Here is a 22,705-nt window from a genome sequence, read left to right as displayed (position 1 = left end):
TCTAAATCCATGGTGAATAGAGAATTATAAATATTTTTTTCTAAAATGCTTTGCAAACAATAACTACTTACTGTAAAGCCAGTCATTTAAAAGGTCCTTTGAAGATGAATAAAAATATTCATGTCAAGCGATATTTCGTCCTGCTTAGAATAAGTTTTTTTTTTAATCATGTTGATTTTGTATATCAAAATAAAATCCACTATAGACAAAAGTCATCAACATTGTGTCTTAAAAGTTTGACTCTTTAAAGAGTATATTTAAACATATCTATTCATTTAAACATATTTAATTTAAACATATTTATTAATTATTTAGGACTCTTTATCACTCTAGCAGTTATGCCTTAAATAAAGTAAAGATATTCCTCCTAGCCTAATTCATATTAATTTCACATCAGTTCACATCACACACACACACACACACATTGTTGTGTTTACATGTTTTATGGGGACATTCCATGGGCGTAATGGTTTTTATACTGTACAAACCATATTTTCTATCGCCCTACACCTACCCCACACCTAAACCTAGCCCTCACAGGAGACTGTGCACACTTTTACTTTCTCAAAAAAACTCATTCTGCATGATTCATAAGCCTGTTTCCTCATGGGGACCTCACAAATGTCAAAATTTACTGGTATTACTATCCTTGTGGGGACATTTGGTCCCCATAACGTGATAAATACCAGGTGCACACACACACACACACACACATATAACATGATTAACATTACATACTAAAATAGTCAACCTTTTACAATAACAACGACTGATTACAATATATAATCCATTATGCACACTACCATTTAAACATCTGGTGTTAATAAGATTTTTTTTAATGTTATTGGAAGAAGTTTTTATGGTCACCAAGCTATACTGTGTTTTATTTAATCAAAAAACACTGTAATAGTAAAAATATTGTGAAATAAATAATTCAATTTGCCTTCTGTTTTAATACGTATTTAAATAAAATTTTATTTTATATATGTGACCCTGGACCACAAAACCAGTCATAAGTGTCAATTTTTCGAAATTGAGTTTTATACATCACATGAAAGCTAAATAAATAAGCTTTCCGTTGATGTATTGTTTGTTTGGATATAGGAGATTGTTCGAGATACAACTATTTGAATACATGCAATCAAAAAAATCAAAATATTGAGAAAATCGCCTTAAAGGCTGTTATTACTAATCAAAAATTAAGTTGATATATTTACAGTAGGAATTTTACAAAATATCTTCATGGAACATGATCTTTATTTAATTTCCTAATGATTTTTGGCATAAAAGAAAAACTGCAATAAATATACCCCAGCGACTTAAGACTGGTTTTGTGGTCCAGGGTCACATATGTAATTGATTCCTGTGATGACAAAACTAAATGTTCAGCAGCCATGACTCCAGTCTTCAAATAATCAAATAATATGCTTCAGAAATGCTAATATGCTGATTTGGCGCTCAATAGACAATACTTATTATTACCAATGCTGAAAGTAGCTGTGATGCTTAATATTGTTGTTGAAATCATGATTTTGTTGATGAATTCCAGGATCCTTTGATGAACTGAAAGTTTAAATGAATGGTGTTTTTTCAAATAAAATTGAAAATTAATTAGAAAACAAAAAACATTTTTGATTGTGTTTAGTCACTTTTCAACTGAATCCATTCTTGCAAAATAAAAATATAAATTTATTTTAAATAAATAAATAAAATCACTTGCCCCAACTTTTTGAGTGGTTGTGTTATTTAACAGATAATTACACATTGCCGAATTCATTCAAAATGCCTATTTATTATGCCTATTTACTATTACTATTTATATTGCAATATCTTAGCAAAAACAGTGCAGGGGTGAGGATGGACACTTGGACAGTATGTATCCAAGCTTTAGTAGCACGATATCATGTGACAGACCATGCCATATGGGACTGATACTAGATCTGAATGCATTCTGGATCTGTCAAGAGCACTGCTTTTCTGCTGCGTAATATCTCCACCTGATTCAACAAAGAGGACAAACGCAGTGTTCTAGTGTAGTGTTTGAGTTTTCCAGACTCTCATTGTGTTCGCCAGTGTTTGTACTGGAGCTCAGCGATCTGTTTTAGGAGAGAGAGAGAGAGATAGAGAGCGAGAGAGGGGTGTGAAAGTGAAGCACTATCAGTCTTTGCGGACTGGAGGCTCAAAAACAGCGGAAGAGAGAAAGAGAGAGAGTGAGAGAGAGAGGAATCAATCAGCCATGGCAAATATCGCTGTGCAAAGGATCAAGCGAGAGTTCAAAGAAGTGCTGAAAAGCGAAGAGGTTTGCAAAACGTTACTTTACTTTATTTTCCTGCCCGTTAAGAGCAAACAAAAGGACTTTGGGGATAAACATCCAGAAGCCAATGAGCTAGCTTAGCCTGCTATGCTAATGTTAGCATGAACTGTCATATGATGGCCTTTAGATACGGAAGTCAAAGATATGACAAATGTGCTTCTTTTGATGTTTTAAGTCGAAAGCTTTGACTGAAATGTGAAAACCATTTATGGACACATTAAAGTACTGCTATATATCTGACTGCACACGCCGTTCTTTAGCTGTGGAGCTAACTTGCTATTTGACATAGTTAGCCTGCTAGCTTCACTAACCCTTCTTTAGTATGTTATAATATTAGCACTCGTGTTTGTCTAATATAAACAGGTTTCTTTTTTAAAAATACTTTTTATTGGTCGTGTCCAGACATGTTTAATGTGTTAGTGTCAGTTAGCAGGGCTGCCAGGTTGTTCAAGTAGTTTCAGTAGTGCAGCACTATGGTTGTTTCAACCCATATTGAGGAGCCTACCTGGACAGCATTTTTGTGGAACCAGAGACACCTTTCTTGCTGTCTACCTAGGCTGCTTATTGTTTTGAAACAGTCTCACAGACTTAACTGGTCACTTCTTTGTTCTGGGCAGCTGAAGTAAAGAAACAAGCTTGTTTCACTAACTAAAGGCTTGTTGCTGCCATCTTGTTCCTATCACAGTTATGTTAAATGCACAAAAGTTAACTGGGTTAATAATCTTTTTTCCCCTGTTTCTATTTTTGTTCTGCTTAACGACAGACAAGTAAGAATCAAATAAAAGTAGATCTGGTGGATGAAAACTTCACAGAGTTAAAGGGAGAAATAGCAGGACCACCAGACACACCGTATGAAGGTAGTGAGGCTATTTCATCAGTGTTCTCTATATAAAATATATTAATGTTCTGTTTAAGATTATCATTTACAAGCCTTTTATCACTGCAGGGGGCAGATACCAGCTAGAAATCAAGATTCCTGAGACATATCCTTTTAACCCACCCAAGGTAATCTTTTTTGATATTTGATGTTTAGGTAATATTAGTAATGTTTAAGGTAAAATTAATCAGATGTATTTTTAAGTAATTCAGGATTTTCAATAGAGGTTTGCACTTATGTCATGATTTGGTCGGTTACCCGGATGCGTGGCCATACTGGTCATACTCGGATGTAAACGGCAGCAGTGATTGGACGGTTAAAGTACTACTGAATACGTTGTTCTGCTAATTTATGCTGTCTAAACCACAGGAAAAAAACCCGTTGCTAAATCAAATAGAAATATAGAAAGCTGCTAAATCATATAGAGAAGGACTTAGTAAGCAGGAAAGGGCGCAAAATTTTTACGAAGTAAAGTTAATAGGTGGTAAATATATGTATTAGCAGTATTAAGATATTAGTCTAATATTTCACCTACCTGACTGGAAATGACAAGAACAAACTCTCTAGAATTTTTCTCCATATAATGAACTTCTATGGTGCCTGCGAGTTTGAACTTCCAAAATACAGTTTAAATGCAGCTTCAAAGGGCTCTAAATGATCCAAGCCAAGGAATAAGGGTCTTATCTAGCGAAACAATCGGTTAATTTCTAAAAAAAAATGTTACAGTTTATATATCTATTCTCTGCAATGCACAAGCGTAGTCTCTGTGATTCAGGACGATTTTGAAGTTGGAGGCGAAAATGAGATGGAGTTTTTTGACATACCATAACTGTATTGACCGGATTACAGAGTTCGCATGCGCATCGCAGAAAATAGTCTAAACAAGCATTTGAGGTTAAAAAGTACACAATTTTTTTTTTTTTTTTTTTTAAGAAAATAACCGTTTTGCTAGATAAGACCCTTTTACCTCCGCTGGGATCATTTTGTAAGTTCAAACTCGCAGGCACCATAGCAGTCGACTATATGGAGAAAAATTCTGAAATGTTTTCCATAAGAAACATAATTTCTTTACAACTGAAGAGAGAAAAATCACAAACAGCTTTGATGACAAGGGGTTGAGTAAATTATATGTACAATTTTTTTCTGGAAGTGGACTTATCTTTTAAATCAAGTAAAACTTCAATTATGTCCCAGTGAATATATGAAAAGGATGTTCAGGAAGTGATTTTACTGACCTTTGGTTAAAGGTTAGAATACTACATGACTTTTGCCTGGATTTCAAGGTTTAAAATCTGGAGTAGTCAAAGATAGTTGCTGAAAATCAGAACCAGTCTGCAGATGTCAGTCGGAGCTGACAGATTTTATAGAAAATTGTGTAGTGTATGATGGACACACTCTTTTTTTTTAGATTCAGAATATAGTCCCTTTCACAAATACAGTCTTTACTGGTAAATAACCAGCAAATTATGGTTAAGAGATCAGAACCGTTTCAAAAATACCGGTAAATTGTGGAACAAAGAAGTTGAGTATGAGAAGTGTAACATTGCCAGTAAATTACCGGTAATGTGCTCTGTGAACACAGAATGAGATTTTCGGTATGAGCATGTACAAGTTCAGAACGTGCTGGCGTAAGACGTCTACTCTCTGCCAATCATAACATTCTGATGCAGAGAGCTGTTTGCAAAAGTCGTCTAATATGATGTCTCTGGGCCAAAATCAGCCAAAATCAACACAAAAATGAAACCTCATCAAAATACTGACGACGTTAGCATGTTTACACACAACACCAGGAGGCGCAGCTATTTTTAGGTCATTTCCGGTTAATGATGTCACAGAATGTGCCGGTATTTTGAAACTGATGTGTGAATGGTGCTTTTCCGGTAAAAAGACGGAATGCCAATGCCTGTGTGAAGATTTTTTTGCATTTAAATCTTTTTGGTAATTTTACTGCAATTTACTGGTATTACTACTGTGTGAAAGGGTTTTATGATTCTGTCTATTTGGAAGATATCAAATATATTTGATCATTTTAAAAACACATAATTCGATCATTATATGTGTCTACAAGGCACATGTTTGTAACAGCTTGAATGTCTGGTAGTTTGATTCTCAGTCCTTTAGTGTATGAGGCCCAGTTTTTCTCAGTTACCCTTTAAAAGTTGCCAAGTATATGACAACTGGTGTTTTAAAATCTGTTTAGTTCTGTAGTGTATTCCATCCTGAACTGGACCAACATAACACACTGAAGATTTGTAACTTCACTCGTGTTATGTGAACTTGAAGACAGGGATCTACTGTGTCAGTCCTGTTCTGTAAACAGACTGTGTATAGAAAATAAACCCTGTTTTATCAGGGTAATAATTCAAGCTGTTTTGTTTTGTTTTATAGAAGAGTTATAAGAGCAGGAATGTGCATTAACAAAGCAAAGTTTGTTAAAGTTGACTTGATTTGAAAGATCAGAGGACTTTGAAGTTAAAATACCTTTTTTCATTCATATGTTTCAGGTGCGGTTTATTACTAAGATCTGGCATCCCAATATAAGTTCAGTTACTGGGGCGATATGTTTGGACATTTTAAAAGACCAGTGGTGAGTGCTTATAATTAATAAGCATGACAGTGTAGTTTATTGTCAACAAGCACATAACCGTGTCTGACACGGTGCTGTTTCTTTCCCCAAATATAACTTGTTCTTGTTCCCTTTTCTGTACTCTTTCTTCATCATCTTATTCTGTCTTCTCTTCCTGTGCACAGGGCTGCTGCTATGACTCTGCGAACAGTTCTGCTCTCACTACAGGCTCTGTTAGCTGCAGCAGAGCCAGATGATCCTCAAGACGCTGTGGTAGCCAATCAGGTAGACGTGCCTGTTAGAATAAGAATGTACAATAACAAAGCATTGCAAACCCTTTCAACTACGTCACTGTTGTTGTTTTTTGCAGTATAAGCAGAATCCAGAAATGTTCAAACAAACGGCTCGTCTCTGGTCTCACGTTTACGCTGGTGCTCCCGTGTCCAGTCCCGAGTACACACGCAAAATAGACAAACTTTGTGCAATGGGCTTTGACAAAGTAAGTGCTGAAAGTGGACAGCTGCTACTGTGGTTAAAAATTCAAATGCACAGACTACAGCAGGGGTTTGCAACCTTAGGGATGTGTGGCACTATTGGCATGTGTTGCCTTTAAAGGGATAGTTCACCCAAAAATGAAAATGACCCTGCCCTTTTTGACCCTGCACAGACAGAAATGTAACTGACACATTCAAGGCCCAGAAGGTAGTAAGCACGTCGTTAAAATAGTCCATGTGACATCAGTGGTTCAACCTTAATATTTTGAAGCTAAAGTCAAAAAGGTTGCAGACCCCTAGACTAGCATCTGTGAAGTATTCACTCAGACATGTATTACACAATGAAACTGAATCCATCTTTTTAGGTAAATGTTTTCACATATGTTGACAGAAAAAACTCTATGGTTTAGAGCAGGGGTGGCGAACTCCGGTCCTGGAGAGCCGCTACCCAGCAGAGTTCAGCTCCAACCCTAATTAAAACTCACCTGCCTGTTGCTTTCTAGTAACCCTTCAGACCTTAATTAGCTTGTTCAGGTGTGTTTGATTAGGGTTGAAGCAAAACTATGCAGGGCTGCGGCTCTCCAGGACCGACGTTCGCCACCCCTGGTTTAGAGGTTTGGGGTTGGTAAAATGTTTTGTTTGTTTTCTTTTTTTTTTTTTTTTTTTTTTTTTTTTTAAAGAAATCTCTTAACTCATCTGCATTTATTTGATCAAAAATAGAGTAAAAACAGTAATAGTGAAAAATTATTAGAATGTAAAATACAGTTGAGGTCAAAAGTTTACATACACCTTGCAGCATCTGCAAAATGTTAATTATTTATAAGAGGCATCATATAAAATGCATGTTATTTTTTATTTATTTAGTGATATTTCACATAAAAGATGTTTACATATAGTCCACAAGAGAAAATAATAGTTGAATTTATAGAAATTACCCTGTTCAGAAATTTACATACTGGCTTGATTTCTAATACTATGTTGTTACCTGAATGATCCACAGCTGTTTTTTTTTTTTTTGTTTTGTTTTGGTGATAGTTGTTCATGAGTCCCTTGTTTATCCTAAACAGTTAAACTGCCCACTGTTCTTCAGTAAAATCATTCAGGTCACACAAATTCTTTGGTTTTTCTGCATTTTTGTGTATTTGAACCCTCTCCAGCAGTAATTGTATGATTTTTGATCCATCTTTTCACACTGAGGATGACTGAGGGACTCGTATGCAACTATTGCATAAGGTTCAATCGGTCACTGATGCTCCAGAAGGAAATGCAATGCATTAAGAGCTGGGGGATGAAAACTTTTTGAATTTGAAGATCAGGGTAAATTTAAATTTAACTTTTGTCTTCTGGGAAACATGTAATTATGTTCTGTAGCTTCTAAAGGGCAGTACTAAAAAAAAAAATATATATATATATATATATATATATATATATATATATATATATATATAAGCAAAATAACAAAAATGTACACATCTTCATTCTGTTCAAAAGTTTTCACCCTTTGGCTCCTAATGCATTTTTTCCATCTAGAGCATCCTTGAGCATTTGAACTTTCTGTAATAGTTGCATATGAGTCCCTCAGTTGTCCTCAGTGTAAAAAGATGGATCTCAAAATCATACAGTCATTGTTGGAAAGTGTTCAAATAGACAAAAATTTGTGTGACCTAAAGGATTTTTCTAAGGTACTGTGGGCAGTTTAACTGTTCAGGACAAACAAAGGACTCATGAACAACTATCACTACACAAAAAAAAAAACCTCACAGCTGTGGATCATTCAGGTAACAACACAGTATTAAGAATCAAGTGTATGTAAACTTTTGAACGGGGTTATTTTTATAAATTCAACTGTTGTTTTTTTCTTGTGGACTATATGTAAATCTCTTTTATGCGAAATCTTATTTAGGTCAGTCTTAAATATAAAAAATAACATGCGTTTTGTATGATCCCTATTATTTTGGTAAAATAATTAACATGCAATGTGTATGTAAACTTTTGACCTCAACTGTAACTGTATTTTAATATAGAAAGCTCAATTTTCAGCTTTTCAGCAGCCATTAGTCCAGTCTTCCATGATCCTTTAAAGGAACACTCCACTTTTTTTTGAAAATAGGCTCATTTTCCAACTCCCCTAGAGTTAAACAGTTGAGTTTTACTGTTTTTGAATCCATTCAGCCGATCGCCGGGTCTGGCGGTAGCACTTTTAACATAGCTTAGCATAGATCATTGAATTCGATTAGACCGTTAGCATCTCGCTTAAAAATAAAGAGTTTTGATATTTTTCCTATTTAAACTTGACTTTTTTTGTAGTTACATCGTGTATAAAGACGGACGAAAAATTAAAAGTTGCGATTTTCTAGGTCGATATGGCTAGGAACTATACTCTAATTTTGGCATAATCAACGAACTTTGCTGACGTACCATGGGTGCAACAGGCGCAATGATATTACGCAGCCGTCAACTCTGCTGGCTGCAACTCTGCATCTACACAAACTTAGTGCCGGTCACTTTCAGGTGCTGCATAATATCATCGCGCCTGCTGCACCCATGGTACGGGAGCAAAGTTCCTTGATTATTACACTGGAATGAGAGTATAGTTCCTAAACTATACTCCGCCCCACAGCTGATTTTGAAGATTTTATTGGTTGTGTCAGTCGCAGTGTTGATTTCCTACACTATGATACACAAATGCTAACCCCTAAACCTACCCCACACCTTACCCTAACCTTAACCAGTGAAATTGACTGCACGTTGGGATTGGCGCTGAATAGCGTGGCAGATAAACAGTTAATAAGATTATGCGATATGAGATCGTCGGGCCGTTTTGTAACTCCCCAACCAGACCTCACCGGAAAATTGGTCCTTTTTAGTTACATTCAGCATCACTACCCCCTCCTACCCTGTGAATTTCAAGAACTGGGATGCCCCTGTTGCTTAAAACAAAGTGATAAAGTAAAACCTTTCCACTGCGCTTCACTGGGACGGCTCACGGGAGAGCTCGTGGGCGATTCCCGTTTATATCATTAACCACTGGCCACGAGCTTTGGAGCTCTGCTCTCACTGAGCATATTTATTTATATAGCATAGTTTATTTTCTTTGAGAACAACTACAAACTGTTTATTTTATAAAGTTTAGTTTTGAAATGTAAGTCAATAACAATAGGCTGAAGCCAGAGCCAATGGGGAAAGTCTTTGCGCGACGAGACCCTGCCCCATTTTGGAGATCTCCGGTCTGCAGTTTTATATACTTGGGTTTGGTGCTCAATAACTTATAAGTATTGAAAACAGTTGTGTTGCTTAATATTATTCTGGAAACCGTGATACAGTAATGAATTCAAATTAAAACAGCATTCATTTCGTTTGTAACACTATACATGTCTTTGCTGTCAATTTAATGCATAAAAAAAATATATTCAGCAAGGATGCAAAAAACAAGCAACCCCAAACTTTTGACCGGTAGTATATGTTGACAGAAAATATGCAGAATACTAGTTTGTAGGCACTATTGAAAGGATAATTAAATTATTCTTTAATTTCAGTTCAGTTCAACAAAGTTATTCTGAATGAGTTAAAGTGTTGTTCTGTTGTGTCAAGATGGCTGTTATTCAGCTGTTTTCAGTGATGTTTACTCAAATTGGTGTATCATCTAAGAGTTAATTCCACAAATTTACTGTTGCTTACAAATGTTCCATTCTGTCTTTGTCTCTCTCAAACAGAATGCAGTAATAGTAGCCTTGTCCTCAAAATCATGGGACGTGGAGACAGCGACAGAGCTGCTACTAAGCAACTGATCATCCAGTTCTCTTCATCAGGCCATATTTTCCTCGAACCCCTCCTGCTTCATGACCCATCCACACACTCACGTGTCACCCATCTTGGTTTGTGTTCAGAATGAATGTTTGGGTTACAAGACAGCAGTCAGACGGCAAGAGTCATCTTCTGTCTCTCATAGCAAATGTTCACATCCCTTGTCTGGTCCAGTCTTTTTTTTTTTTTTTTCCTTTCCATAATTTTAGTTTTTGCCTTGCTACAATCATTTCCCACTTAAATTTAGGCAGCCACCTTCCCTTTAAAGAAACCCAACGAAGACGGTCATTTCATGCTTAAAGAAAGCCACTTGCATCTGTGAAACTATGTTAGTACATGTAAATTAGTATATTTAAGGTTGTGTACATTTAAAAGACAAAATAGCAGGAATGTTATTTTTTTTCAACCTGTACACCATAAAATTGGTTTGGGATCTGCTTATTTCAGTGGGATATTTAGCATTTAAAACTAAAATCTTTGAGATTAATAATACCCCTTCTACTTGAGACTTTCTTACAATGAACAAATGTGTGATTTTATTTGCTCAGTTGAATTTTTTTTTTTTTTAATGTTTCTTTGGCTTTGCACTAATCTGTCTGTACAACAGTTGATATGGCCAGATGACATGGTGTTATGTTATGAGTGCAGACACAGTTTCAAAATTACTGGGTGAAGTGTTATTTTTTGTGTTTTTTTTTAACGAAAGCAAGATTGCCTTCTCACTTTTCCCTCTTTTTGAAAAGACGGACGATGCGGGATTGGTCACAAACACTTTTTTTCGTTTCAAGGCAGCTGTAGGGGTTGCAACTTGATAACGGACAGATACACCTTGAGTTGCCTCGAGTTTTTTTTTTTTTTTTCTTTTTCTTTTTTTGAAGAATGTATTGTATGAAACAACTTGCATTTAAGTCTAAACATTTTGTACATCTAGAAATGAGAAAGTGAAGACATAAGAGTTTCTGTTCTTTTAAAACGATTGGCTTTTTTGTGGAACAATCAATATGGTGAGATACCTTCAGTTTGGCATCAAAGTATGTTGGTGCGAGAGTAAGGCGAGGTGCGTTTCTTATACCGAAATCGTATTCAAGTTTCCACTCGAGCATATTTCGCACATAACCGATGTTGCAAGCATGAATCAAACAGCTAGAGTTTTCTAGTCTACAACGATGCTTCGAAGCAAACGGGCCAAGAGCGAGTACTGCCACACAATGCTTTGTGAACCTGTTTTTACCCGTTCTCTTCTTATGGGTGAATTGCTAAAAAGTTTAATTCCCCCTTTGCTATGAGCTCTACTTCTAACTGCTAGCATTCCCATATACCATCTGTTTTCCAAATCCCCCCCACTTTCACAGCTAGTTGCTTTCGTACACCTTTCTCATGTACATACAGCCAAGTTTTTTGGGGAGGGGGGAGATAAAGTACTGTTCATCTCTAGAATGCACCATCGATGGCTGGATTTATATTTTGTATGAAAATCAAAAATGAAACAAAAAACAAGAAGACTGTCTTCCTGTAGTGATCACCTTGTTCAATATTGCACGAAGAAGTGAATTAAAGGACAAAAACTTATGTCAAAGGAGAAATGCAGGTCATGGGCTCTGGCTTTAGTCACTTTAAGCTCCTTTACAAAACAAGGCAGAAAAAAACCTACTCGAGCCGTACAAGCATGGTTATTTATTGTGAAACTGTCATATTCTTTTGAATTAAAAAAAAAAAAAGTGAAAAATTTTAACTCATGTGGTCTGTGAATCTCTGCTCTGTGCCTGTTTGGACATCTACATCAGTAGATGCTAAATTGAAAATGCATGTGAAATATACACTACCAGTCAATTTGAACAGTAAGGTTTTTAATGTTTTTTAAAATCACTTCTGCTTATCAAGCCTGCATTTATTTGAACCAAAATACAAAAACAGTACAATTTTGAAATATTTTTACTATTTAAAATAAGTGCTTTTTATGTGAGTATTGTTTAAAATGTAATTTATTCCTGTGATCAAAGCTAAATTTTCAGCATCATTTCTCCAGTCTTCAGTGATCTTTCAGAAATCATTTGAATATGCTGATTTGCTGTTAAAGAAATATTATTATCAATAATTAAAACATTTTTTTTCTGGATTCTTTGATGAAAGAAAGATCCAAAGGTCATCATTTAACTAATAAAAAGCTTTGTAACACTATACCGTTCAAAAGCTTGGAGTCGGTATAGTTTTTTTCTTTTTTTGGGAAAAGAAATGATAGAAATGAATACTTTTGTTTAGCAAGGATGCTTTAAATTGTGATGATTTAAAATGTTAGAAAAGATTTATATTCCAGATAAATGCTGTTCTGAACTTTCTATTCATCAAAGAAACTTAAACTACTCGCCTGTTTTCAACAATGTTTTCTGAGCAGCAAATCAGAATATTAGAATGATTTCTGAAGGACTGGAGTAATGATGCTAAAAATTCAGCTTTGAAATCACAGGAATAAATTACATTTTAAAACATACTCAAATAGAAATCGGTTCTTTTAAATAGTAAAAATATTTCAAAATTGTACTGTTTTTGCAGTACTTTGGATCAAATAAATGCGGGCTTGTTGAGCAGAAAAGACTTCTTTAAAAAACACATTAAAAATCTTGTAGTGTAAATGTGCTTGGGAAAAGATATAAACGTGGGGAAAAATGAAAGTTTTTCTATTTAAACGTGAAGCAATTTGAACAAACTTCATGTAGCAACTACAGAGTGCCCCTTGCAACAGTATAATAAATAGCAGCATTTATCAAATCATACAATCTTGTAGTCTTTGCACTTAAATTTATAGAGTTAAACTAATCGAATACAGGACGTGAGCCTCAATAAATTCTTGAAATCAAAGAAATCTGTGGACAGTATTTGGATTTAATAGAGGATTAAAAGAGGAGAGGGAGATAAAACAGTAAAAAAATCTTTCCAGGTATTTAATAAGCAACCTTATAGCAGATTAAAACAGATTTTTTTTTTCTTTCAAATGTTTGTTTTTAAAAATGGCTCCGGACAGAGAGGCAAAGAGCAACGAGAACAATTTCAACACAAAACAAAAAATGAAAATAAAACGAATGAAGAGAAACAGATCTGTTTCTACATACAAGTTTGAACATCTGAATCTAAAGAATTCATTCCTCATTCGTCTTGAGCTGTGGGGTAATGACAGTTCAGGTTTGTGAAGAGCGTTTGATGTATAAGTGGATGCGTCTCTTCGTTGGAGCACCCGATCCTTTTACTGCCTGACCGTCCTTGTCTTCACACACCGACGCTTTACCTGAAATCAGAAAAACATCTAAATAAATCAATCTAGATTACAGCAGAGTATGGCATTATGGTGAAGAATGGTCTGTTCCTCAGAGAAAGCTGTTGTATGATATCAGAAGACTTAAAACTATATAAAAGAATATAAAACAAGACATATAGATGACTACTATGATGCTACTGTTGTATAGAAAACATAAGCCTATACATAATTCAAAGTTTGGAACTCCGGGTATTAAGACTTGTATGGCTTAATATAACACAAATGGTCTCTTACTGAAATATGTAATAGAAAACCCATTAAACATTCACATTATTTAAAAAATTAACATTGTTTTATACTCATTTTGGACTAATGGGGGTGCCATTATTTTGATGACATCAAATGGTTGCACTCTGTGAGTTACTGGTGCTACCTGTTGCTATTTTTACCGCAACACAACTTGGAAAATAAAATGTGAATACGATGACTACAGCTATTGAAAGGGCTTACAGGTGGCAATGGATATAAGCGGAAGCTTAAACCAAATGCCATACAATCAGTTTTCCCCACTAAGAGTCTAAACACCCATGAATTTCGAGTGAAATCTGCACTGAGAAGCTACTCTAGTGGCTGCGGTGTCATGACAAGCATTGGCATGTTTACATTCTTCCAGGATGGCATCTAGCATTTCTAGTCTCTGCCATTTGTAAGCTCTTTTAGTAGCCGTAATCTACTAAAAGCCTCAAAGGCATCAGGGCTGAAGTGGAGAGAACAAAGACGCACATCTTTACTAAGTTTTATTCGTCCACAGGCATCTTCCCATTTTTTTCTTCTCTTCTTATCAGTAGGAAAGCAGTGAAGACTTACATCACTTCTCTTGTTGCCCTTTGACTGAATATTACAAACAAAAGCCACACAATGTGGCATTGTATCAGTATTTTACGAGTTGTGTTGAGGTAAAAATAGCAACAGGTAGTGCTAGTAGCTCACCGAGTGCAACCATTTCAAGTCATTGAAATAATGGTGCTCCCCATAGTCAAAAATATGTATAAAATGTGGATTTAAAAAAATCTTTCATGGGTTTTCTACTACATATTTCAGAAAGAGACATCATGTATGTTATATTAAGCCATATAAATCTTAGGGTGTGTTCACACGTGTCATGTTTGGTTTGATTAAAACGAACTCTGGTGCGATTGATCTGTTAGTGCGGTTTGAGTAAGTGTGAACGCTGACATCGGAACCCTGGTGCACAAACAAGCAGACCAAGACTGCTAAAAAAGATGGGTCTCGGTCCGCTTCCAAACGAACTCTGGTGCGGTTCGAATGAAGAAAGAATGCAACATGGACCAAATACTTCTAAACGAACCAAAAACAGGAAGTAATGACAAGATGCGATGCTATGCGAAATGATCTCATGAAGGGAACAAGCGGTGTATCCAAAACAAAATGAGCAGAGGGAAAACGTGGAGCAATGATGAGGTAAAGTGTCTTTTATGAGCTCTTTGTAATTTCACAGGTGGTAAAAATAAAATCATATACACGCAACAATGCACACGCTTAGTCCAGCAGACAGCATTAGATGTATTCAGCTTAAAGCGGCACTGAGCAGACCGATTAGTGAATGGGTATTTTGATGTCATAAACCCGCAGTGCTGCTTTAAGTCAAACGCACCTTTTCCTTTCGTTTGGGGTATTTGGCGAGTTCCTTCACAAAATACACGTCATTCAGCCCGACCAGTCAGGTCGCGAACATATCACTATGCCTTTAGGTTCGGTATCTTTAGGTTGGCTGTCAAAAATGCCAATGTGAACGCTAAGTAGACCAGTTCCAAATGTATTATTTTCCTTTTTGGTTCGGACCAAATTAACCAAACAAATCAAACTACAAGTGTGAACACACCCTTAATACCTGGGGTTCCCTTTTGAGGTAATTAAATTAAATTAATTTTTAGGTAAACTATTCCACTAAGCCAGGGGTTCTCAACTCTGGCCCTCAAGTTCCACTTTCCTGCAGAATTTAAAGTACAACTTAAGTACGTTCCTGTCAATCACACTTCACATTAACATTTGTCAATTATGGCAAAAAAAGAAGGAAAAAAAACAAAACAAAATGCCTTTTGTTTTGAAAATGTAAGGTATCATTTTACTTAATGTCTAATGTTTTTAAGTTTGACATAAGGTAACTTTACACTATGCTCGTTGGAACAGTGATGTCAACTGATGCAACCTGCTGAGGTCGAGATTGATCTCTAAACTCTACAGAAAAGTGGACAACGAGAGCCAGACTTGAGAAACCAGGCTCTAAACTAATTGCTACAAGAAAATTTCAAATGAGGCTCCCTCTCATACACTCACTGACAGCTCGCCCTGTTCTGCTGCATGGGTAGATTCTTTCTTTTTGGGGACTGTTGGGCCCCTCAACTGCTTGTGAATGGCCTCCTCATGCTGCTCCTGTAGCTGCGTGAGTGAGAGTACATACTCTGGGCTGGACTCAAATTCTCTCTCTGTCTCCCCTTCACTTCCATATGTCTTTTGGGACACTTGTTGATCTCGCTGTGCTACCCTCACTGATCTTGGACAAAAGAAACACCTGCCTCAACCTCAAATAAAAGACTTCAATAACAGCTAAAGATGACAGAGTTATGAGCTGTTCACACCAATCTGAAAAACACGGTTCCCACTGATGCAAATTAAATGCAAATGTGTCATTCTCTGAAAAAAGATTTGCATGTAAGAATAAGTTAAATGCACTCTGGCCGTTGATGTGCTCAATGAAAAACAAATAGAAGAGGGTTTATCATTTATGGGGCTACAAGCAAATTTATGTGTGCTATTAACTAACTTTAAAATAAACTCAAAACCCCCATAAATGTAACTCTCTTTGAATGGCACAATGGAGAAAAGAAATAGCAGGATACATGAATATACCACCATTTAAAATTTTGGGGTTGGACACTGGACTATTAAAGAATTAGTTGAAGCTCCAAATCGCAGTTTAAATGCAGCTTCAAAGGGCCCTGCACAATCCCAGCTGAGGAATAAGGGTCTTATCTAGTGATTTGGTCATTTTAAAAAAAAAAATTAATAAATAAATAAAAAGAATTGTACTTTTTAACCACAAATGCTCATATCTTGGCCTAGCTTGAGCAGAAATACAGACCCAGTGTTTACAAAGAGAACGTGCAAAGAAAGTCAAACACCCTTAAAAGCAAAAAAAAAAAAAATAAAACAATGATGTCAGACGATTTTGAAGTTGTAGAAGAAAATGACATGGAGTTTTCTTCCCCTACCCTAACTTGTTGAACTGGAGTACACAGGCGAAGAACTAACCATGCGTGACCTTTCCAATGTGATTACATTCCAATTTGTGTGAAGTAACAGACGTGCATAGCTAGTGCAAGGTGAGCATTTGTGGTTTAACCCTTGTATGGTGTTCATATTTTTGTTACTCAGCCAGTGTTTGTGGGTCTGGTGGACCCGCTGCATTTTTTGGGTTTTTGAAGGGATCATGTAGAGCCTTTTGAAGGTGCACTGAAACTGTAATTTGGACCTTCAACCTGTTGATCCTCATTGAAGTCCACTATATGGAGAAAAATCCTGGAATGTTTTCCTCAAAAACCTTAACTTTTTTTTGACTGAAGACAGCCACGAACATCTTGGATGACATGGGGTTGAATAAATTATCAAAAAATGTTTTTTCGATAAGTAAACTAATACTTGTTTTTAAAAGAATCTCACTAAAACTGCATTTATTTGATCCAGATATAATAAAACAATAATAATGTAAAATAGCCGTTTTCTTTTTTCATTCATTTTAGAAACATTTCTTTCTTTTTAAGAAAGATTTTTTGTTTAAAAAAAAAATATAAATAGTATGTTTTAAATAATATAAATAATACACATATTTGTGTGAATTGACACTTTAGTTCAAAAGAACAGGACTCTTTTAAAGTTGTAACAAATGTGAAAGTCTAATGTAATGCATACTTGCTGACTGAAAGTATTAATTAATTTCTTTATGCTAATTATGATTTAAGATAATTATAATTATATAATTAGGGCCATAACTTTCCATTTTATAACATCTCACTACTCTCTATCCCTGCCACCAAAGCTGTTAATACTTGCACTCTTGGTACCAGAAACATCTCCCAACAATTAAATATTACAATAATATATATTAATAAAAGTTTTTTTTAGCATACAGAAAAAAAAAAAAAAAAAAAAAATTTCAGAATTGGTGTGAAGGCATATGTAGAAATGTCAGATGGTAACTTGGAAAGTCTAGTGCAGGGATGGGCAACGTCCTGGAGTGCTGATGTCCTGCAGAGTTTAGTTCCAACCCTGAAAAAAAAAAACCTCACCTGCCTGTAGCCCTAGTAATCCTGAGGAGTGTTTCATAAAACAAGTTTACCAAATAAGCCAGGCTTATTTTAGTTAGTCTGACTTATTTTGAGCCAAAATCAAGTGACAATACATCAGACTGACTGGCATAAGCCTGGCTTATTTGGTAAACTTGTTTTATGAAACACCCCCTTGAAGACCTTGATTAGCTTGTTTAGGTGTGTTTGATTAGAGTTGAAACTAAGCTCTGCAGGTCATTGGCACTTCAGGACCGACGTTGCCTATCCCTGGTCTAGTGACAGATTCATTTCCAATAAAAGTACAATTGATTCTTATCATACTATGCATAGCATATGAAAAAAAGTCATTCTGTTGCACTCACTTACCTTTGCAGGTCAATCTGTCTCTGTGGCACTGCTCTTTTCGGTTCTGCTTCTTTCTGCTGTTTTGGTGTCTTGCCACTGATTGAATCAGCTGAGGCTGCGGTGGCGGGATCTTGGGCAGGTGCTGCTCTCTTCCGGCCCCGTCCTGCCCCTCCTCCTGTCGTAGCTCCAGCCTCTTTATCTGGTGTGGCACCGCCTGCAGCACTTTTAGGGGGTCGACCACGTCGTGGTTTATTGGCAGGAGGCTGTGTCCCCACTGAAGGGTTTGAAGACATGCTGTTCTCTGTGCCGTCACTTGCAGGAGCAGCACGCTTCTTTCCGCTGGGCTGAGCAGGCTCCTCCTAAAGGTATATAAAAAAAACTGAATAAGGGATGACAGAAATGTGAATGTGCAGCATTTTTAAGCGTTTACATGACATGTATCTGACCTTCTTTACAACTCCTGCTTTTGTGATTACAGGATTCTCTTCGTTCTCCCTCGCTCCCGTCTCTGAGGCCTCAGAACTCACATCCCTTTATGATACAGAAAGAACAAATGTGAAATACTATTTGCAGAACAGAATAATCAATGCTGGATAAATGCCATCATAGTGAATGAAAAGTAAAGAAATTCTGACAAACCTGCTCTTATTTGTTGCGGGTGAGCTGGGTTGGGAGTTGGTGCTTGCATTGCTTCCGGTGTCAGAGGTGGTGGTTTTAATGTACGGTCGACGAGCTGTTACCGTTAAAGGTTTGTTGACTGTCCCCAGAACACCTGTCTGCTTTGGTGGTGGCTGAAACATTTTAGCAAGTATGTGGAACATAATGGAGTCAAAGCATTCAATTGTTAGTTAGTTTAATTGCATCTTTTTAACAAAACAAATGTTTACATCATCGATCCCCGCAAAATATCTCCCACTACTTTGAACTCTGAACACACTTTCAACTTTTTTTTTTTAAAATACACATACTTGATATATTTGCATTAAACAAGGGCTTTTATATTGTTCGAAAAGATTTCAAATTCTTTTATTACTGACCCTAAACTGACAGTTGTGTATATTTTTGTTTTAATTTTTTTTTAGATAAATTAGATTAATTTTTTATATTCAGTTTGAAACTGGCTTTCTCTTACAAACTGTAACTTTATTTTTGCATAAAATAAAGAGCACCTACATTGCTTCTAGAAATTCATCAGGGTATTATTCACATGAGAGACCCTGGACCACAAAACCAGTTGTAAGTAGCACAGGTATATATGTAGCAATAGCAAAAATTATCAATTTTTCTGTTAAACCAAAAAATCATTAGGATATTATGTAAAGATCATGTTCCATGAAGATATTTTGTAAATTTCCTACCATTAATCTATCAAAACGTAATTTCTGATTAGTAATATGCATTGCTAAGTCTTATCCTAACAAAACACACATCAAAGGAAAGCTTATTTATTGTTTTCAGAAGAAAACAATTTCACAAAATTGACCCTTATTACTGGTTTTGTGGTCCAGGGTCACATATAGTTGCAGAGGTGAAAAAACCTACCTGGATTTTTCCTGTCTGCAGAACTATTTTGGCTTCTGGTGACAGATATTCCTTATCATTGATAAAATCCTGTAGAGAGGGACAGACAAAATGAGTTTCATAGTAGGGTAACATGTAAAGCGTCACTGCGGATAGTCAGAACAGTTGTTACCTTATCAGGTGGGGTAAAGAACTTGCTAGGCAGCACGGGATCTTTTGGGGAGTCCAGATGACATGAAGTGCTCTTGTTTGCAATCACAAATAATGCCACATCACATACAATGTACAGTTTCTGTAAAAACATGAAAACAAAGTAAAAAACACTGGGATTCAGAAATACATAAACATTATGTGTAAACAAGTTAATGGTGACAAACCTCATTTGCTTTTGGGTCATCTGGGGCCTGAGCATCCTTTGTTTGTTTGATGTTCTCTACCATCTTCCTCAGGAACGAATGACTGTTATTCTCATTTTTTGTCATCAACACCTCCAGCATGAACCACAAGCACCTAAAAAAAAAAAAAAAAAAAAAAAGTCATCGGAATTAGTCTGAATTCATTTTAAAACATACATCCTATGAAAACCCTTAGTGTCTGCGTCAAAAGAAAAGATTCAGTTGTCAGTGTTTAGAAGTGCAGTGCAAAAGTGTGTTAAAACTGTCTTTAAAACTCGTACTCTTTGACGTCTCTGAGCTGCTCCAAATCTTGTGGTTTGGTAAGATCCGGATCATGAGCTAGAAGATGGATCATGTATGGCACCACATATTCTGGCAGGAGTGACAGCAGTTTTTCTGAAAATCAAACAAGATTTTTAGATCTTGGTCATTCAGTATTTTCAGGAAATTGCCTTAACTCAAGTTATTGCCACAGTATGGCATGCGTGATAACAAAAACGAGAAACTGTATCTACCATGGGCCATGGGGTTCTGTTTGATGTACTCTCTGCGGACACTGATGTTCTTGAGCAGGCACTGTCGGGCATGAGCACGGCGCTCTTTCACTGGGTCTTTAGCGCACAATGCAAACACAGCCATGTACTCCAGTGGCAACAACAGCTTTACCAGAGCAACATGCAACTTCTGAGCAAAGATCTGCCGCACCTGATAGCACTCATCCTATAAAAAAAAAAAAAAAAAAAAAAAGGGAAGGAAAAAGCTGAAAAGATGAAGTTGTGGGTAATATACACTTCTGTAACTTTGATGTTATTTGATGTTTCTTGTTACGAAATAGTCTTAAAGGAGAAGTCCACTTCCTGAACAACAATTTACAAATAATTTATTCAACCCCTTGTCGGACACAATGTTCATGTCTTTCTTTCTTCAGTCGTAAAGAAATTATGTTTTTTGAGAAAAAATTTCAGCATTTTCCCACATATAATGGACTGATATGGTGCCCTGATCTTGAACTTCCAAAATGCAGTTTAAATGCGGCTTCAAATGATCCCAAATGCAGTTGTAAACGATCCCAGCCGAGGAAGAAGGGTCTTATCTAGCGTAACGATTGGTTATTTTAGTAAAAGTAATACAGTTTATATATTTTTTAATGCCAAATGCTCGTCTTGTCTTACTCTGCCTGGACTGTTTTTTTCTGGTTCATGACAGTATGGGTATGTCGAAAAACTCCCATTTCATGTTCTTTAAAGGGACAGTTCACCAAAAAGTCAAAATGTTGTCATTAATTACACACCCTCATGTCGTTCCAAACCCGTGAGACCTTCGTTCATCTTCTGAACAAAGAAAAAAAAAAAAAAACAACGACTTTAACAATTTCTGTGTCCGTCTCTGCTGCTCGTTCACAAGACCGTGTGTGCAGGGTCAGAAAGCTCTTGGATTTCATCAAAATTATCTTAATTTGTGTTCTAAAGATGAATGAATGTCATATGGGTTTGGAATGACATGAGGGTGAGTAATTAATGATATTAATCTTATTTAATTAATAATCTTATTTAATTAATAAGATTTTTATATATAATTGACTTGGCAGAACAAACTACACTGCATTTAAGATATTCATTTTACATTTATAGTGCCTGTAGCTATATTGAGCTTGGCAACTCATGACCTTGGCATTACTAGTACCACCATCTACGAGGAAAATCTTTAATATTCAAGCTAATATTTTCACTTTATCAGCATCGGTCGATATTGGATATTTAACTGTAGATTAAGTGAGCATTAGATGACAGTAAAGTTAAATGTAAACACTTAAATGTAATCCTTAGCAAATCTAATCATGAATTTTCATACTGTAAATACATGCTTATTATTCCTAAATTCACCTGTATCATTTAAAATGATTATTTTTAGTTTAGAAGTTTTAATTTTATTTAAACAAAGCAGTATAGAATATTAAAGCTAGCTATTACCTGAAAAGAATAATTTATAGGGATGTAATGATATTATCAATATCGTGATATAGTGATAGCAAAACTGTCTTAATATTACCATGGTCACGGTGACGATATAAAATGATAGGTCTTCTGGGCAAAAAGTGTAGTTTCTAAAATATTTTTAAACCTCTTTTTCTAACATAAATGTGTGTTTGGGTCATGCTTCGGCACAGTATCTCTCAAACAAACTACAACCAAAAGCACAATATTGCTTAATCCCTTCATCAAGTCTATTTTTGCAGCGCACTTCAAAGCAAAGTGCACACATTGTTGAGGCGATCAGCTCATGATCCAGTGTTTTCCGCATCTCAGAACGTCTCCGCTCACAGTGAATAAATGCATGTGCTGTGAGTTTAGTGCATTTGGGAATGCAACGGCCACCAATTACACTTTATTTTCATGGCAGATGATTACAGCATTTCACTAGATTTGCGCTGAGATGCATTTTTGTAAGCCTGTTTTCATTAAAGCTGGAATTTTCCTTTAAAATAAAAGCTCTACTGCAGTTTCCATCAAAAAGCTTAAATAGTGCAGTATGAACTGCTAGTTTAAATGAGTAACGTCACTGCAGTCCAAATTCAAAATATTTCTTTTAAGTACAGAAATTAGGAAAGTAGTATTGTAATTTTTCTACTGTAAAGCAAAAAAAATACATACCTATATAGTCAATTTCATTTATTTTGCAGTGCAACTGTTTTACAAAATATGGCTATTACTGTCATTGTTGTTATTATTTTTATTATATTCTAATTTGTTTGGCTTCCTAAAACACCAGTAT

General features: G+C 35.9%; 2 protein-coding genes across 4 annotated transcripts in view; one reads left to right on the top strand and one right to left on the bottom strand.

Annotated features, from left to right (window-relative positions):
- Positions 1-1,934: 1,934 nt before the first annotated feature.
- Positions 1,935-11,028, top strand: ube2kb (ubiquitin-conjugating enzyme E2Kb (UBC1 homolog, yeast)). Its single transcript, XM_051106805.1, has 7 exons — positions 1,935-2,299; positions 3,078-3,171; positions 3,261-3,319; positions 5,696-5,778; positions 5,943-6,042; positions 6,128-6,256; positions 9,965-11,028. The coding sequence occupies exons 1-7, from the start codon at positions 2,237-2,239 to the stop codon at positions 10,037-10,039; spliced, it is 603 nt and encodes a 200-aa protein (XP_050962762.1). The 5' UTR covers positions 1,935-2,236; the 3' UTR covers positions 10,040-11,028.
- Positions 11,029-12,915: 1,887 nt separating this feature from the next.
- The window catches only part of pds5a (PDS5 cohesin associated factor A), a 32,263-nt gene continuing 22,473 nt past the window's right edge, over positions 12,916-22,705 (bottom strand). For 2 of the 3 annotated variants that reach the window (XM_051106775.1, XM_051106783.1), the window contains exons 25-33: positions 20,449-20,653; positions 20,215-20,329; positions 19,916-20,048; positions 19,711-19,830; positions 19,560-19,628; positions 18,657-18,808; positions 18,464-18,548; positions 18,039-18,376; positions 12,916-13,335 (exon numbers count right to left, since the gene is read on the bottom strand). In XM_051106775.1, coding sequence (XP_050962732.1) covers positions 13,332-13,335; positions 18,039-18,376; positions 18,464-18,548; positions 18,657-18,808; positions 19,560-19,628; positions 19,711-19,830; positions 19,916-20,048; positions 20,215-20,329; positions 20,449-20,653 — 1,221 coding nt within the window. In that variant the 3' untranslated portion in view covers positions 12,916-13,331. Of the gene's footprint in view, positions 13,336-15,636; positions 15,899-18,038; positions 18,377-18,463; positions 18,549-18,656; positions 18,809-19,559; positions 19,629-19,710; positions 19,831-19,915; positions 20,049-20,214; positions 20,330-20,448; positions 20,654-22,705 lie in introns of those variants that run through there. The other variant, XM_051106792.1, reaches the window with a different exon arrangement.

The sequence above is a fragment of the Labeo rohita genome, chromosome 1, assembly GCF_022985175.1.
Source record: "Labeo rohita strain BAU-BD-2019 chromosome 1, IGBB_LRoh.1.0, whole genome shotgun sequence".
Classification (NCBI taxonomy): Eukaryota; Metazoa; Chordata; class Actinopteri; order Cypriniformes; family Cyprinidae; genus Labeo; species Labeo rohita.
Note: the sequence above shows the minus strand (reverse complement) of the source record. Positions and strands in the feature narration are given on the sequence as shown.

Coding starts and splice junctions, on each gene's coding strand:
- ube2kb (XM_051106805.1), top strand. CDS start 2,237: ATGGCAAATATCGCTGTGCAAAGGATCAAGCGAGAGTTCAAAGAAGTG. Junction 3,172..3,260: donor ACCAGACACACCGTATGAAG/GTAGTGAGGCTA, acceptor TTATCACTGCAG/GGGGCAGATACCAGCTAGAA. Junction 3,320..5,695: donor ATCCTTTTAACCCACCCAAG/GTAATCTTTTTT, acceptor CATATGTTTCAG/GTGCGGTTTATTACTAAGAT.